This window comes from Pygoscelis adeliae, unplaced genomic scaffold (genome assembly GCF_000699105.1).
Source record: "Pygoscelis adeliae isolate BGI_AS28 unplaced genomic scaffold, ASM69910v1 Scaffold14, whole genome shotgun sequence".
Lineage (NCBI taxonomy): Eukaryota > Metazoa > Chordata > Aves > Sphenisciformes > Spheniscidae > Pygoscelis > Pygoscelis adeliae.
Genome location: NW_008825109.1, coordinates 6,643,392 through 6,661,408, shown reverse-complemented (window position 1 = coordinate 6,661,408; position 18,017 = coordinate 6,643,392). Strand labels below are relative to the sequence as shown.

General features: G+C 36.6%; 1 protein-coding gene across 1 annotated transcript in view; it reads right to left on the bottom strand.

Annotated features, from left to right (window-relative positions):
• Positions 1 to 2,686: 2,686 nt before the first annotated feature.
• The window catches only part of SACS (sacsin molecular chaperone), a 38,654-nt gene continuing 23,323 nt past the window's right edge, over positions 2,687 to 18,017 (bottom strand). The window contains exon 8 of the mRNA XM_009327764.1: positions 2,687 to 17,277. Within this exon, the coding sequence (XP_009326039.1) occupies positions 5,714 to 17,277 (11,564 nt within the window). The 3' untranslated portion in view covers positions 2,687 to 5,713. The remainder of the gene's footprint in view (positions 17,278 to 18,017) is intronic.

The window sequence follows — 18,017 nt, the reverse complement described above, 5'->3', positions numbered from 1 at the left end:
GAGTCTAATGTACAATACTGAAATTGCCCTTCATTAGCAGGGTGGAGCCCTCAGCAATTAATGCAAACTAGAAGAGCTTCTATAGGAAAAGTAGGAGACGTGCTTAAGCTGAGCTTCAGGCAAAGGAGGCAAGTGAATCAAGGTCTCCCATGTTATTTGGAGAGCGCTCCAATTGCTAACATATTGCCTAAGGGAGAAGTAGGAAGCCACACAACTTCCATTTCTGAAATTCCCTTTTCCTGGGCTTAGACATCTACCTTCAGGAGTGAGTCCAGGGCTGTTGGCCCTAAAGAGAATATATATCTCTACTCTACAACTATATCTCTCAACTGTATCTCTCTGTGTCTCTCAACTACATCTCTCTCTACAACTAAGCCCTCAGATGAGACAGGCTTTAACAGAAACCTGTCTTCAGCATTCCTTTAAAGGCAGTTTAGGTGGTTCCAGCTCCATGTGCAGGTTTGAAAACCAAATTATGAGCAGACTTAGCTTACTCATTGGATAGAAAGTATGAGTATTAAAATAAAGGACAGCAAATTCCATTGCATGTGCCAGATACCTAAAAACTGCTGCTACAAGTAACCTGGAAGGCTGTAATGTCTACAGTCTTTTATAGATGTAGTACAACAGCAAAACTGGGACTTCCAGCCCTTAGAGAATTCAGCCACTATCTAGTTTCAAAGGCATTTGAATTGTCATCATGCTTATGTTTCCGACATCAAGGAACATATGCCCACTTCCATGTGGTACCAAACTACTCATTCACCTAATCCGATCCCTAAATGTAGACAGATACTGTAAATAGTACATCAGTTACAATCTGCCTACTCTGCTGGCAATGGAAACATACCGTTTCCACTGGGTATTTGGAAGCCACTTCTGTTGCAGCTTCTTGCATTGAAGTTGCTCTGTTTTAGTTAACATTTTTACAAAGCTGTGGTACACAGCTAGCAAAATCAGGGTGCAGTTCCCCGGCGAGTAACACTGCTAAGCATCATGGCACCTCAGTTAGACATTGCAATGACTACTGCCTTTCTTGTGCAGATAATCCTTTTGGACTTGCCTCAGTTCACAGGTGAATTCTGAGTAGTACAGAAAACTAAACAGGTCTGCTGCATCCCCAGCTCTGCCATCATCCAAATCACCAACTTGCCCCTCTTTATTGTTTAAACTTCATTCTTCTTTGCATTATGCTACAAAATTGACGTTGAAAACATAGTTGCATTATGTAAGTTGTGCAGGTCTTTTAAAGCATGGATGGCAACGTCTTGTCACTGAAGGAACACTTTTGGGATTTTTTCTTTTACTTGTGGTTCGTGGAGAAATAAAGTTTATGCTAAAATTAACACAGCGTAATCAACTGATCAATTGTTAATCTCAGTATAGTTCATACATCACTAAATTATCATTTCTGATATCTCCCTGTGGATGTCTTTCCATCTCTCTTTAATACTTCAAAATTATTGTTTCTACTTGAATGAAACTTCAGTAAATAGTTACAGAATAACAGAAAATTATGGCACAGGAAAGTGAGAGTATGCACTTCTCCAGTTTATTTTCAAAAACGTTATCCAAATGGAGAAAAAAAACCACCACCACTACCCAGCATAGTGAACTGTATTGTTTGCATTTTTTTTTTCCCTTAAAAAGAATTATTTACAGCCATTGTTGTAACTGGTTGGGATTGTTACATAGTGGAAAAGTAAAAATAGCAAAATGGTAGTAAAACTTTATTGATGATTGTCCAAACACAACCCTCTTTGTTTCAATTTCACAGTCCTTTAGTATTGACATTTGTCTATCTTTATATAGCCTTACGCAAAAGGAAATTGCAAGAATGAACTGAAAACTGAGTTCTTGAATAAACTTTATACATTTTTAAAAGTCTGCTTCTCCTTTGGTGTTCAAATGAAACACAGCTTAAATGAATGTTTTCATTTTTAAAATAAAGTTATCTTCCCAAGACTCTTAAGAATGTGAAATGTACATTATGTAAAAATATGAATTAAAATCTTGGCCCCAACTAAAAATTTACTTTCCAGAATTTAGAAAATGCTTTACAATTAGGTTTCACTGGACATCTAGAATTGTCTTCCTCTGTAGTAGATGAAAGTGCTACTGAATTAATCATCCAGAAAGCAAACCAAAGAAAGGTTAAAAAAGTTTTGATGAAAAACTCATTGACAAACAAACACCTCTGTGACAAAAATGTCTTCTTCAAATGAAAACATCTACTTTGACTGTCAAGTTTAATTATTTTTGAACTATTACTTCTGCCTGTGTTCCACAATACCAATCCAGCCACCCTCAGAGTGTTCAGATCCAGCAATAGGAAATGTCAAAGTTGGTACTACCCTCCTTTAATTGGAGCAATTACAATAGGTTTTATTAAAGCCTCGTTTAAAGCAATCCAAGTACCACGTGAATGCAATCCTTATATTAATAGTTCTTAAATTCTAGTTTTCAGATCACCATAGTAACTTTATTTTGATAATGAGAACAAATATTGCAAAACTGCATTTCTTTATACAACAAACCATTGCTTTTTCTTTTGGTAGTTGGCGACACAAAAATCTATTTCCTTAAAAAAAAAAAAAAAAAGGTCTTTTTCTTGTCACTAATTGCTGAGGCAAGCAACCAGTGCTTTTTAGAATAGGTGCTAAAGCCATTGTTTGAGGGGAAAACTTTCAAAGCTTCCACAAGAAGATAAATAGTAACAAACCTGCCAAGGCTTGTTACAACAGCAGCTCCTTCGATTTAGGCTACTAAATGCAGAGTTAAATCAGTGCCCTGTACCACTGATCTTTGCTAAACCTCACAACTATAATACTGGGAGACAGGACTACTGAAGCTGCTTTTCCTAGACACATTACTGGTACCTGTGAAGATAACTAGGGCATATACCTGGCTGAAGAGACCTTTTCTCTCATGTGAGCTTGTGTAATGTGTAGAATTACTCGTAAAACGTGTTTTTGTGGAACCTACATGCTAACATTTACTTCTACTGACTCTTACTAAGGAATCGTCACATACTAACTGTTCTGAGCTTCCACGCCCAGCTTAGGAGCAAATATGTTATTCTGCATTTCCCAAGGCTCCCAGGTGAGCCAAAAAGCAGCATGAATTAAGCATTTTATTTATTTGTTTAAAAACATGGATTAAATGGCACTTATGAAATCAGTTTCTATCACAATATGGTTTCCTGGTCTCATAAGGCCTCTTTATTTAGGCCACCTGTTACAGTGAGTTAAGCAAATAAAGAAAATAAGAGACTTCAAATTGAGACACCACTCTTGCCTGTCTCTCTGCATCCATATGTAAATTTTATTGCAACTGATTGATAGTATCAACCCAGGAATAATAGAATAAGTTAATTTTTCTGTGTCATTCAGGTTTTCTTGCTCACCTTGGTTCAATATTTAAAATTACTTCAGACCATTAGCTTCCTAAGATCTGGGACCATTTTCTTTCTCACGGTGTCAGCACTCAACAATATATACAAAATTAAAATATAACAAAATAGCTTAGTAGTTCTGCGCAGCCATTTTAAAAGTTCATAATAATATTGGGAAGGCAACATAAGTTGCTTACAAAACACAGTTATGTGCTTAAAAGATTTCCTTCCTCAAGATCTCACCTAAAAACGGGAAAGTGTTCATGTTGCTCCTGTTACTCATTTTCATGCTACCATATGTTTTAGCTCCATTTAAACTGAAAAACACAATGAGAACTGTTTCCTTTTCTTAGTATTTTGCTTACCCTGAATACTATTCATCTGACAATGCACAAAGTAAGTAAGAGCCACAAAGGACTCTGTTTTAAAAACATAGGGAATTAACTAAACTGATTTATTTCATGGCACACCAGGATTTGTGTTTTACTTACATGCTATTTATTGCAAAAAAATCAGCAAAATGTACAATTTCTTTGAGAAAACTGCAAACATTTGTCATTGCAAGAAAAAAGCATTTTTCCTTTTTAATCATGTTAAAATACTTGTACAATTATTTAGAATGAATTGAAAAGAGTGTGTATTTACCTATATAAAAGAAAGCTTGAAATAATAGGTAAATTTAGTCTACTTTATAAAACCAAAACACATCAGACTGAAATATATGTTTGCATTTTTCTTTATTAAAATTATGGCACTTAATATTTAATAGCAGAAATAATAATAGGGCTTCACAATCAGAAGCAGTATCGTTTTCCAAACATCACATTTCTTCGCACTACAACTTGCAAGATTTTTCAGAAGAGAACAAGCCCTTTACTATTTTCACAAAATTGAAGAAGCCTTCATCATGATTTTTTATTTTTGGATTACAACACTATCGCAGCTGTATCAGCCCTTCAAGCTCACTGTTGTTTATTTTCCTTTGTATTCTGTAAGTTAAGTTACAGTTTCACTGTGCTGTCAAGTAAACAATTGTAATAGCATGCCACTGGAAAAAGTTTAACATTTATGTTAAATGTGGCTGATCCAGCAAAGAAAAATCCTTCCATTTAGCATTATCCTTCCATATTTTTATTGTTTTTTTTTTTTTTTAAAAATTTCCTCTAATTGAACATATTGCATGACCTTACCAAAAGTATTAAAAACTATAAAAAGAGTGTGAACTAAAAATCAGACTTCTTTAGGGCTGTAGTGAACAACAAAATAAAAAGACCATTACATTGCAGCACCTTTAAACATGTAACAAAAAACAGTGCTCAGTGTACACCAAAAATGGGTTACTGAATTGTACTATTATCAATGTTTGTGGAAAAATATATATATATGTACACACACAAAGGCACGCACACAGGAAAAAAAAGAAACTCAAGCATTTAGACATCTGAAAACTGAGTTTTGGTGTTCAAAAAAAAAATCATAAAACACCATATAATAATGTTCACCAATTTTATACCATCCACATGCATTTTTCATTAAACAAAAGATGACAGGCTCTAGAAAAAAAGTAAATTAAATACTTAATTATCTCATAATAAAGTAAATGCAATCAATGCATGACATGAAGTTTCATGTTAAATCAAGTATCATTATTCAGCATTAAAATAACTACCAGTTCACAGGTACTAAACTATCCTTTAAATGATCACAATGTGATGCTGCAGCAAATTTATAATCAGATCCAGCTGATGAGAGTATTACTATAAGTGACACAAATGTCCATAGAACACAAAAGAATACAGAAATGCTTTGGAGCAATACCTCCAAAGTTATTTTAATTTCCATCCCACCTCCCATTTCATAGTATGTCCAGTCTTAAGATTAGTACACTGAAAACTGACATTACCGTTTCGGAAACATTATATTAAATGAAATAAAATCTAATAAGGAGTTAGAATTACAGGCTTCATCTAACAGAAAGCTAAGCTTTGGTTATATAAAGTGCAGTTCAATAATATGCCAATTAATCACAATATTGTACATACAGCTAGTTTTTGCAGCTCAGTTTCCTTGCAAATTTTAAAAAATATTCATGTTTTACAGTTTGCTTATACAGCAGGCTCAGTTTAAAAAAAATCCTGTTTAAATAAATGTCAATTCTAAGTACTTCAGTACCATCCACCTTTGTGCACTACGCTTCTGAACTGCTTGGTAATGTGTAACCTCTTGGATGTTCAGTAATCTGCACAATCGCATTTGTATCCCATCACATGAAAATACCTAAGCTCTTGACAAAACAGTTCCCTCACCTCTTCGAATCTCTTATACTTTTTGTTGTATAAAGTTTTCAAGTTTTATTATGATACAAGCAGTACATTCCATCACTCTCATAGCAACTTCTGAAGTAAACCTATCATTGGGAATCTGTGGAAAAGGAAGTAAGTCAGGATACCTAGTTTTTAAGCTATCTACTCCATAAGCTTCCAACGTCTGAACATCATTTGTAAGCCCTTCAAGTTGCTGACTATATTCCTCTATTTTTTGTGCAAGGGCTGCTGGTTTTACGTCTTTGTCCGATTTGCCCTTCACAGCATAGTCAGCTGCAATCAAGGCTAGTTTAGTAGAAAGGTAGCACTTAAAGCATACCCATTCATTGGCATTTTTATGAAGGTCATTTCTTGCAGCTGAGAAGTTAGCTCGGGCCTGCCTAAGCCATCGACGTGCCTCTACAGGATTGCCAACAGACCTGAATGTAGGTGGGACAAAAAAGCGTTGCGAGTAAGATGGCCCCGTGGAAGATGGACACTTTTCTTTATACTGTTGCCTTTCAGATTTGTGGCTTGTTGCTTCTTGATTCCATGAAGTGTAAAATCTCTGAAATGAAAATTTATCTGACTGAAATCGAGAAGCAGAGGATGAAAATGGTCTTCTTGAGGCTCTGTCCATATTTTGATCCATAAAGGCCTGTTTTTCTAGCCTGTTAATCTCATTCTGTAAATGTTTGAAAACTTCATTAGCTATATCAAGATTCTCTGCATTTTTGTCTGGATGCCACTTAAGATACAGCCTCCTAATAATCTTTTTTCTTTCAGATTCTGGAAGCTTCCAAGCCTGTTCAATCACAGATGTCACTTCTCTTAATATTTCTGGCAACAAGTTTGACTTTATCTTTTTTGGAGAGTGATGTTTTGAGGACATTGTTTTGTGGCTCTCTCTACCAGTGAAAAGAGGTGGAATTGTCCTCGGTCCATGTGCTGGAAATTCTGTAGGACTGGTTGGGGTAGAAGGTGTGCTATCCCTGCTTTGAGAACTTTCCTCCGGTCTTGAAAATTTGTACAAGTCAAGAGAGCTCACTATTTTATATTCACTATATCCAATATCAATCTGGTAAATCTTCCCTAGAAAGCTGGGACTTTCATCATCTTCTCTTTCTACTTCTTGTACAATGATTGCATAAGTATAAGTTGGTTGATATGATCCATATATATCACCACCTTCGGCATCAACAAGATAACCAACATATTCACCAGGATAAAATACATTCATTGGATCCATAAGAAGTGTATAGTGAATTTCAGCTGGTATAGGAGTGCCAGGTGTTGGTAGTTCAAGTTTTGATGGCTCAGAAGAGTCATACTTCACTCCTAAACTATCAAGCTTCTCACTGATCCGATAAATATCATTACAACCCAGCATGGCAATTAAATACGAGGTATCAGAAATCAGGTTGTCAGTTGCAGATTTTAAGGTCATTGCTAATGCTAACAGGAAATTTATGTCTTTGCTGTCAGAATGCTGTATGTAAAGCAGTATTACTGCATTTCCATACCTCTTCAGGAAAGCAAATGTTTCACTTTTGCTGTGGGGAATAGGAGCAAAACCTTTAACTCTTAATGTTGTTTGCAACTTCTCAAAACAGGAAACTTTCAAACCTTCTCGCAAAGCTTTGCAAAGTCTTACTGCTTTTTCTTCATTAGCTAAAAAAGCATTGTCATTTTCATGCTTCATAATCCTAATGAGTCCTGTGATGAATTGTTCTGAAGACAACAGTAACTGTAACCTTCCCTGCAAAGAACATAATGCTCCAAACTGACAAATTTTGGGAGACTCTTCATCCAACTGTTCTTCAAGAATACTGCTAAGTAAACGAGGCCTCAGTTTCTGAGGGAATAACATTATCAATTTAGTATGAAAACCATGGTCTTTGCCTAAGTAACACTGGCTAAGATCAACAAGCATTTGCACACCAATGTTACCTTGGATTCTGCTTTTGTAGTGCGGTGCATCATCAAAAACTAAGATACTAGACTTTACCAACCTACCATCTTGACTGGGAAGGTAAAGGGCAAAATCCCTCATGTTCTCAAGATCATTCCTAACTTTGACAGAATCATTCTGAAGACTTTTGAACAGGCCAGAAACTACTCTTTTAACTGTGCGCATTTCATTAGGATCCAATTGCTTTCCTTCTGAGTTCTTGAATATGCGACCTAGAACTTCAACATACTGCTTTGTTGAAATAACATCTTCAGTACCCAAATGTTTAAATAACTGATGGAAAGTACCAAGTTCTAAAGGAAGTTTGTAAAGATAAGGTTTAAAATCAGATTCATACTCAAGATTTATTACCACCTCTTCAGGCTTAAGGAGCTTCCAACCTTCTTCCACCATTACAAAAGAAACTCCTCGAAGCTGAAAGCGGAATTCCCTTTTCTCTGTACTAAGAAATTCATAAATGCTTCTTAGGACCTTGGCCCTAGTTTTCACCATGTCCTCATCCAAAGTTGTTATATTGCATATGTTCCTGCAGTTATTGATAACTTTGTCCAGGGGAGGGTCCAAATTAACGTTCAGCATCGTTAAAACTTGCTCAAGTTGTTCTTGCGCACCAAGACTACTTCCCTCTTGCTCTTTGATGCTTAAAGGTGTTGCTTTCTCAGGAAGAATGGGACATGAAGTCCACAGCAACTGCAACACATCAGTCTGTTTGAATTTAGGATTCACCTGTGCCCCATTGAATCGTATAAGAGGAAGCGTCCCATTAACTTCTTGATACTGAGGATGAAATCTAACAAACTCTGCTGGAGCTCGTTCAGGGCACAGAAAAGGAATTAATGACAATTCTTTCAGAAAATTTCCTGACAGAAGGTCAGTTCTTTCTTGAAATATGTGATGAAGGAGGACATCGACAGTGTTCTGTAGTGTTTCTTTAGACCAGTTTTCTGTATTCGCTCGCATGCTGATCTCCTTAGCAAACTGTAATAACTGTTGCTGTGAAATGATGAATTTCAATCCAATATGTCGTAGAAAAGTTACCCATGATGGAAGGAATGCAGCTTGGTTTTTTGGTTTTGTAAGTTGCTCTAGTTTCTTAAAAAAATCTTGAGGTATAAAGAATTTTTCAGGAAGCATAACTTCAAAGACTCTGACAGTCCTGTCATAAAAATACTTTGCAGGTTTTAATCTATTGCTTGCATCATGAATGATCAAAATGCTTTCAAGCTTTTCAAACAGCTGTTCTTTCATTTCTGAAGTTTCTTCAATGCTAGTTAGCCTATTCTTTAAGTAGATCAAGTGGTCTAATTTTGCATCATAAGACAGACTATCAATTTTCGGCAAAAGATGTTTCAAGTACACTTCGAGATCATCCACAGAGACACAGCCAAGCACAGTATACAAATCTTTCAAATGAACCTTCTCTTCAAGAAAAGCTGATGAAGTCGACTGTGTCCACCTGTCTACTTCTACTGACGGGATGCTTTTCGTGAGGACATAACAAGTCCCATATTTTGAAATGCTGATGTATCGGCCACTAATCGATTTATAACATGGAAGAGACTTTAAAATTTTAATGTCATCTTGAGATGTCAAATTACATAAATTGCAATTAAAGTACATTAAGAGAGCCTCAAAGTCACTTTCTGCTAACTTTTCAGTCCTAAAAGTTGATGTCTGTACCATATATTGTATGGCTTTCAGAATGCTTGAAGGATTATCTATATTTGCTGTACATCCTGACAACAAAGGCACTAAAGCACTGTCTTTGGAGCAAATTTTGTTCAATGCCAGCTGAATACAGCCTGTTTTCATTAAAGCATGAAAGACTTTATCACTCTGAGTATTTGGAAAAACAGCTATATGCATAATGCTGAGGGGCAGCAAAACATCACACTCTGGCACAACAAGATGATTAGCTGAGACAGTAAACCTTACACCTGGGAGCAAAGTCCAGTCCTTCAAAGTTTCAACAACATCACTGAATTTTGCTTGCGTATCTTCTTGCTCTTCCTTAATATTTATAGACTCACTAATAAAATGCCAGGCATTTTTAAGCCAAGATTCGCTTGCAAAGTTTTCCTTCCATTTCATACAATTTCTAGTTTTATATTCTCTAGGCAACACAGATGATAACAATTCAGCAAAACTTGTGATATCAAAGACTTTCGCTACTTCACTGCTAAGTAAAATATTGTTGTATCTCAAATACAATGTGTTCATAAAGAGATCTTTGCGAGATGGAATCAGTTCATGGTATGTTGTTAAGAACTTCGGTCGCTTTGAATCAAAAATTTGCAAAACATTGTCAAGAGTAATAAGGAGTGGCAAGCCCTCAATTTGGATTTCATTTTCTTCTGCATCTTTAAAACAATAGTCAACCAGAAGTTTGAGACTATGGAAGAGTTTCAAATTTGTCTGCTGAAGACGACAAGGTAACTTTCCAATGTGGCAATTAGAGTCTGGAAAAGAAAACGTCATCAAAAATAATCGGACATCAGCAGGTGTCACGTAGGTGACAGGAATATCTGCATCTACCAAACAGTGGTAAAGATTTGCAGTTTCATCACAGTTATATACCAAATTAAATCCAATTTCTAAGAGTAAATGCTTGAGTCTGTAAACATTTTCAGCCACTGTCTTCCGTGTTGTGATATTGTATTCTGTATTCTTAAGATGTTGCAATTCATCTTGTAGTAAATTGTCAAAGAATGGCCTGCCTTTGTTCACAGTAGACATGTTAACCCACGTGATGATAACAGCAGAATGCAAATCAGAACCATCGATATTTGGAGCTCGCATAACAGGTAAAAGACGCTTCAAATCTTCATAAATGCAACTGTAAACTGCTTTCACTAAACAATACCAATCTGGCTGAATATCAAGTCTATTAACCGGAAAAAAGGATAAAAATTTTTTTAAGGTGTCTTTCACAACATGAATGGGTGTGTTTTGCAGCACTGATACTGTAGGATCAGTGCCAGGAAAATACCGTTTCTTCAGCTGAATCAGCAGTTCAACATAGGCTGGTGCTATCAGCGCTGTCATCAGGCTACTATTCCAGTCACTTCTTACTCCAACACCATTATCATCACGCCATAGATTTCTTCTTGCAGAATCCAGAGCAAAGTGTCCATTCACATGAAAAGGTAACCCAGTTTCTAAAGATAATGGTAAGAAACAGAATGCTCTGTGGGGTTTTTTGTAATTATGAGTAATGCAAGCTGCTACCCCGCCACGTGGAAAAAGAGTGATGTCCTCATTCTTGTGGGCTGAAACCACACTTTTGGATACCTTTTCCATAGCAGAGAAGCCTGACCTGTTACAAATTAACCAAGTTGTAAGATTTCCTTCTGAGTCTTCAGTATCCATTGTGTAAGTAATCTGTTGCACAGGTATTTCACTTAGCTGCTTTTTTTTAGTTACACTGTCAATTACAGATGCATGGAATTGCTTTCGTTTCAGTCTGTCTCCATCAGTGATTTTGCCTTGTACAGAATACAACACATCCAGTGCTCCTGTTGTTTTTTCTATCTCACAAATAGAGATTTTTTCCATATGGTTCAAAAACATTAAGAGTTCTGCTCCATCTGTACGCAGCTTATCTAAAAGATTTTGGACCATTCTATCTGAGCACGGAACTGAGGAAATTTCTGATACTTTCGCCATTTCTCCATTTCGAAGAGGAAACCTAAACATTGTGCAATTATCCAGTTTAAAGTGATTTCCTAAGTAGAGATCCAGTACATCTGAGAACTGTGTTCTGAAATCTGCATCTAAATCTCTAAACATGCGGCCAGGACTTGTTGATGTTGAACCTGGTGCATATCTAGCATGAGGATCAAAAATACAAAGTATATCATTGCCAGATATGAAAGAAGGGCAATCAGTAATGTGATAAACAGAATTGAAACCTATACCATATTGTCCAGTTTTACAGGGATTTCCTACTTTTGTACCTTTTCCAAGGTTCTGGATTCCTCGAATATCATCTTCTGTAAAAGGCTGATTGTTGTAAACACACAGTGCTGGTCCTTGAAGTGGTGCCCATTTCTCATCAAATATTCTATCGGCTGGATGCTGTCTAGGATCAAACACAAAACAGATCTCTGTAGCTTTTGCATCATCTGCATTCTGAAGGAGCTCTTTCAGCATTTCTTTTTCTGAAGGGTAGGCATTAAGAATGCTTTTAATTCTACTTGTCAATTTTTCTTTCTGGCCAAATTCTGTTCCAAGGGTAGTAAAACAGATATTGGATGCATATCTTTCCAAAGCTTTATGGCGTTTTGGTATTGCTCCAAGCTTTACTGCAACTTCTCTTGGAATATCACCATGACAATATTTAACAGTTGTGTCTTTAACTTTAATCCATGGACAGTCATTGTAACACAAAGATTTTGCAGGCAGAAGCGCAAGACGAGTATCAGGTAACAAAATCTCACCGTACTTTTTCTCACAAAATTCCTGCTTCTTCTCTCTAATGAGGCCCCATATTCCTTCACTAATTATCCGCCTGCAAAGCTGGAAGTTGTCTTCTGTTAGTTGTTTGGTCCCTCTTTCCTGATTTATTAATTCCAGAACTACAGCAAAATCTTCAACTGTAAAAGCCTGTCTTACACCCACACTTTCAAATAGCTCACGGAAACTATTTTTATATTTATTAGGCAACTGATAGAGATAGGGTGCTGCTTCAAAATTCAAATGAAAAGACACTTTTGTTGGATCAACATACATGTTCTCAACCAGAATAAAACTACAGTTTTTCAGTTCTTCAATTATTATAGCTTTTGTTGATTCATTCTGTAACATTGCTTCATGTAGATATTTGTAACAAGCATTAGTGATATTTTCTTGATATAACGTGATTCCATCAAATGACTTTGCAACTTCTTCTAACTGATTTATGACCAAATTAACAGCTGGTTTCTTCAGTAAACCCAAAAATTCTTTGACAGCTAATGACAAGGCACCACAACCTTTAAAGGAGTGGGAATTTTCATTAAGAATTGGTTGTATTAGGCAAACTATATCTTGATGATCAGGAGTGAAAAGATCAGTTGCTGAAAACATTGCTTCAGGCTGAAAATCACTGCCTTTCCAGTGCAGTGAGAAGCCTGCTGGTTTGCTAAGGAAAGGAAGGAAAGGGATGGTTTGACATTTTGCAGCAAATTCTTTTGCTCTAGGGTCCCTAGATTTTAGTTTTTCATCAATAAGACTCAGTATAATACTGCTTCTGAGACAAGCTGCAGCATGATCAATCTTGTTAATTTCGACTACTGACTCTGCACGTTCTATCAGATCTTCCCATAAAATATCGTCTTTAGCCATTCCCAACTGAACAAGTTTAACCAAAATAACTGGGTTAAGGTAATCCTGAGTGGTGCCATAAGGAAATCTTCCATCTTCGGCATCATATAACTTTGCAACTCTTCCTTCAGGATGGATCAGTCTTGATGGTGTAACTAATGGATGTCCATCCAATGAACAGGGAATACATGGAGTAACACGAAGAATTCCTGAGAACTCCTCAACTTTTTCATTGAGAACATAACGCATCAAAGGATCACGCAGCTCTGCATCAATCTCCTGAACGTTAGGGAAAAATACCTCAGAAAAGAACTGTTTCTCAGAGAAAGTGTTCTCCAATAATATGTATTTGCAACCTGCTTCTTCAAATCCTGTCTTTACCCAGGAGGGGAGATCTACAGCACACAGATTTTTGGAACCAGTTTTCTTAAGGTACTTCAGAAAGATCTTAAAGGCTGACGGTCCAACATCTGGTCGTTTCAGTATAGAGTCATCTAAAAACCTTACATTCTTCATGGAAACCCAAGACAAACCATCAGAAAACACTTTGATCCCTTCTTTGCTTTTCATATGAGCTATGTCTTCATAAAACCCTTGACAAATAACAGAAAAATCATCATGAACTGAATCAGGATCTGGCCACACCGCACAGTAACTGTAGTCAACTAGCTCACCATTGATTGCCATGTCACGTAGAACACAAAGTGCTTCTATGTAGGCTTTTACAATAACGTGCCTCATGAATACTGTATTCCATCTCCCTTTCGTGTCCGTTTTCCAGATCTCTTTCCGATTTGAAGTAACTGCAAAGCAGCCATTTATATGAAGAGGTAAGCCTGTTTTTATTCGTAGAGGTAAATAGCAGAATACTTCACCTACATTGTTGCAATTAGGTTTCACAATCCACTTTTGATCCTGGGTTTCAGACAGCAACACTCCTACTCCACCACAGGGAACAAGACCTAGTCTTCGTCCACTTTCATGTAATGAAAATTTTAGAGCATCTCCAGTGTCCATGCAAGAACACAGAAGCCATGTTGTTGAATCTACTGTTTTCTGTGGCAATTCATCAGCTGATCTTTTTATCTGTCCTGATTTAGCCATTTCAAAGAAAGAAGCTGGATCATCTTCCGTACCTCTGAAAAGTGGAGACTGTAAATCAGCAATCCGCCTAAATACATGGTGAAATTCTTCTACTACTATCTGTAAGATACACGAGGACTTTGGTGTTTCAGTGGGAAGTTTTTTATTACTGCTGCTGCAGACCTTCATGAGTTTAGCTGCTTCCTTTAAAACACTTACATTTGGTGCAGTCAAGGCTTTGGAAGAACACAGATTTTTTTTGATAGTGACAACATCTTGTGCCACCCCAGGATCATCTGCCTCAATTTTCAAGTATTTCAAAACCATTGAATTTACACTCTGAGCAAATATTATCAGTCTATGACCACAAATGCTAAATTCATCCACAAGAGAGTAAATGTCTGCTGTATTGTAACATGCACTGCTGACTTCACTCACTTTAGCTTCCTGCTTTTTTTTTCTAAAGGACAGCCTGAAAAGCGTTCCTTTGTAACTGTAAGGAGATTCTACAGTCAGTGGTAGCTGGCAACCAAAAACTCCTATAAATGGCTTAAACTGATTGGGAAATTTTCGCAGCCTCTTCTGTTGTTTACTCCAGTTGATTTTGATCCCAGGGTTAGATTTATCTCTAATATGCTTACTGATATGGTTAACATTTGGATCAAACATAATCATGAACTCGCGGCTCAAAATAATAGGAACATCAGTGATATGATAAACAGAATTGAATCCCAGTCCAAATTTCCCTACTTTGTCAACTTCACTCCTTTTTAAAGACTCTCCTAAGCGAGTTATATTTAGGAAATCAGAGTCAGAAAATTCAGAATTATTGAATGACCACAAAGCTGGACCATGACACGCTGCCATTCCTGGATCCAGAAGATTCTCTCTTATATCCATATTTCTTCTCATGTCAATCAGGAAATTACATTCCGTTGCATTAGCATCATCAGCATTTTGAAGAAGCTCTTTAAAGATATCTGAAATGGAAGGGTATTCTTCCAAAATGTTTTTAATTCTTACAGTCAGAGGCTCTCTTTGCCCAGATTGCTCAAATCCCATATTTTCCGGATTAATCAATCTTGTGCTAAGGCATGGGACATTTAACCACTCAGCAGTTTTCATTGGTATGTCTTCATGCACCAAAATTATTGGTTCAACAGAATCTTCAAGCAAATCATTTAAGTCATCAACTTTGATATCACAATAACAGCACTCATGAATTGGCCTCATTGCAAGTTTATAAGGAAGTTTGCCACTGTATAGTGGCATGGGTGTATGCAGACTTGCGGGAATCTGATTGCTGTACAGCCATCTTATGATGCTCAACATAATGTGAAGGTTTTGTTTACTCTCTTGTTCTGAGAGAGACTGCTCACTTTTTAGATATATTTTCTGAATGACCATAGAAACATGGTCTGGTGTTAACTGCTCAATTGAACCACAACATTTAAACAACTGGTGAAACTTCGCCATAGTTTTTGGCACATAATGTAGATAAGGCTGAAGATCAAGATCAGGTACTGACTTTATTACTGCTTGTGTGAGGGAACAAAATGTTTTACCTGTCCAAACCCAGGGAAATTTCAGGGCTTTAAAAGCTTCTTTGCCTTCTTCTAGATGATCATGCATAAATCCATAGATCTCAAGCAAGATATGCTGAAATTGATAATAGTCCTCATCACTGAAGGTTTTAGAACTGTGCCAATCGACCACCACCTTGAAATGCTTTAAGACTGCTTTTATGCTGGGCTTGGTGGGGATGCCAAGTGCTTTTTCTACATCCAACAGCACATTTTCCACAAGAGGAACTGAAGAACCAACTAAAATTGCATGAGATATATCACACATTTCTGGTGGAGAACACAGATTACAATGATCTCCTTTCCAAACTAAGGATCCTGGATAATTTGGAGGTCTTTCCTTACATGCAGGAATCCATTTTATTTTTTTCAGCGCAGCTTTTGTTTCAGATGAGTGAAGCAGTGTATGGTTTTTGTTCAAAATCATCAAGAGTGTTCTAGCTTTTTTTAACAGTAAATCATGATTGGTGTTAGAGTTAACATGCAAACTTTCAACTTTATTTGCCACTCTCATAATATCACTTTCCTCAAGATTGGCCTCATTTTTTAAGCCTATTTGTCTCATAGAATGAAGAATATCTGAAGAGGTAAAAATAACAGGGGGGAAGCAAATTTCCTCCTCAGCATAAAACAAATTTTGCAGAAGTTCTACCTCAGGATCAAAGAGTTCATTTGCTGACATTATCTTTTCCTGGGAAATCATAATAAACTTTAGTGATGTCAGCCAATCTACCACATCTGTATTCTCATTTTTCAGAAAAGTCAGATTTTCAAGAACCCATTGCATTATCTGTGTTGTTTCATTGTATGAATAAAAGTCACTTCTAATGTCTTGTATAATAAACTTCAAGCAATCTGTGCTCTTTAGCTGTTCTATTTTCAGCAGGTTAGCTAAGCGAATAGTAGCTTCATCACTGCTGTCAATTATTGGAATAGAAAATCTTAGACCAGGAGGAATTTTGGCAGTGTGGTGTAAGACCTTACTGCCTTTTAGCCCAGTAAAAACAGGGACACTTTCATCAGATGATTTTTCAATTTTTTTAAATATTAGCAATTCCTGAATAATTCTTCTCTCTTTTTCATTTGCATCAGTTAAACTAGCTAAGAATGCCCTAAGAGCATCTTTATGTGTTGACGGGAATGATGCAACCTGACTGCATAGTTTCTGTAAGGACATTTTTTCCATTATTTGTAAAACAGCACTTGGTAATGGTGGATGCACGTATTTTTTTATGAGTGGATGTTGGATAGAAATATCCAGCTTCTTAAGTACAACTCCACCAACCTTCTGAATAATATCAGCCAAGTATTCCGGGAGCTGAGTCTCAGATTCGTCTTCCAGAATGATAGGTGATGGATTCCTAAATCTAACCAGTTCCACTGATGTTTGGTTTTCCTCCAGCAGTGTCTTGGGGATAAGCGGCATGTCATCAAACACACTCAAGTCATCAGAAAAATGTATGTATAGGTTCTTCCAGACCATCTTAAGCCAGGAAACTGATGGGTGATTTTTGTCTTCCAAACCTGGATACCACTGTACCACCACGTCTCTGCCAGGCCACACGCTATTCATAACTTCTTTAATGAGCCGGGCAAATCTTTCTGGGTTCAGAAGCTGCAGCTGAGTGCATGGTCTTACTGAAATGATAGCAAAAGGGCAAAGCCATGAAAATCACAGAGCAGAGTTACATAATGAAGTGCTTTTGGTTGTTAGGGGGGGAAAGAAAAAATAAAAATTAAAAATCTAACTTGTGCCCTGCCTTTTAATTTTGTGGAAAAAAATGTTAAATAGAACTGCAGAAGCCAGCTCCCCTTGCTTTTAGGAGTTAATTAAAAGAGACTACATTCCATATTAGTATAAAAATAAAAACAAATTGAAAACGATCAATATGTTATCACATTTGTTAGTTTGACGCAAGAGTTCTCAGGCATACATAGCAACTACAGATTTACAATCAAAGTAGAAGCTTTAAACATTTTTTTTTGTTTGGTTGATCTAGTGGTAAATAAGAATCTAATCCATTATTTATTTGTCTATAATTACAAAGATTAGATTAGCTTTGAAAGATTATTTATTAGATATAGCAAAGAGCAGCTCAGGTGCAGATGATCTTACACTAAAACTGACAAACAGCAAAACTCAGTTGTGCAAGGAGTGCTGAAACAAAGTTTAGATGGATATGCTTTTATTCTTATTATCAAAGCCCTCACTAGAAGAAATATATGTTAACACTCATGTCTTAATTATCATTAAGACAGCTTATACTTAAAAATTACAGAATGTCTGAGGGTAAGAAAATAGTACAGAATATAAAAATACCACTACTTCCCAACGACATCAAAAACATTGACAGACATGGAAGCAAGGCATCTATTTG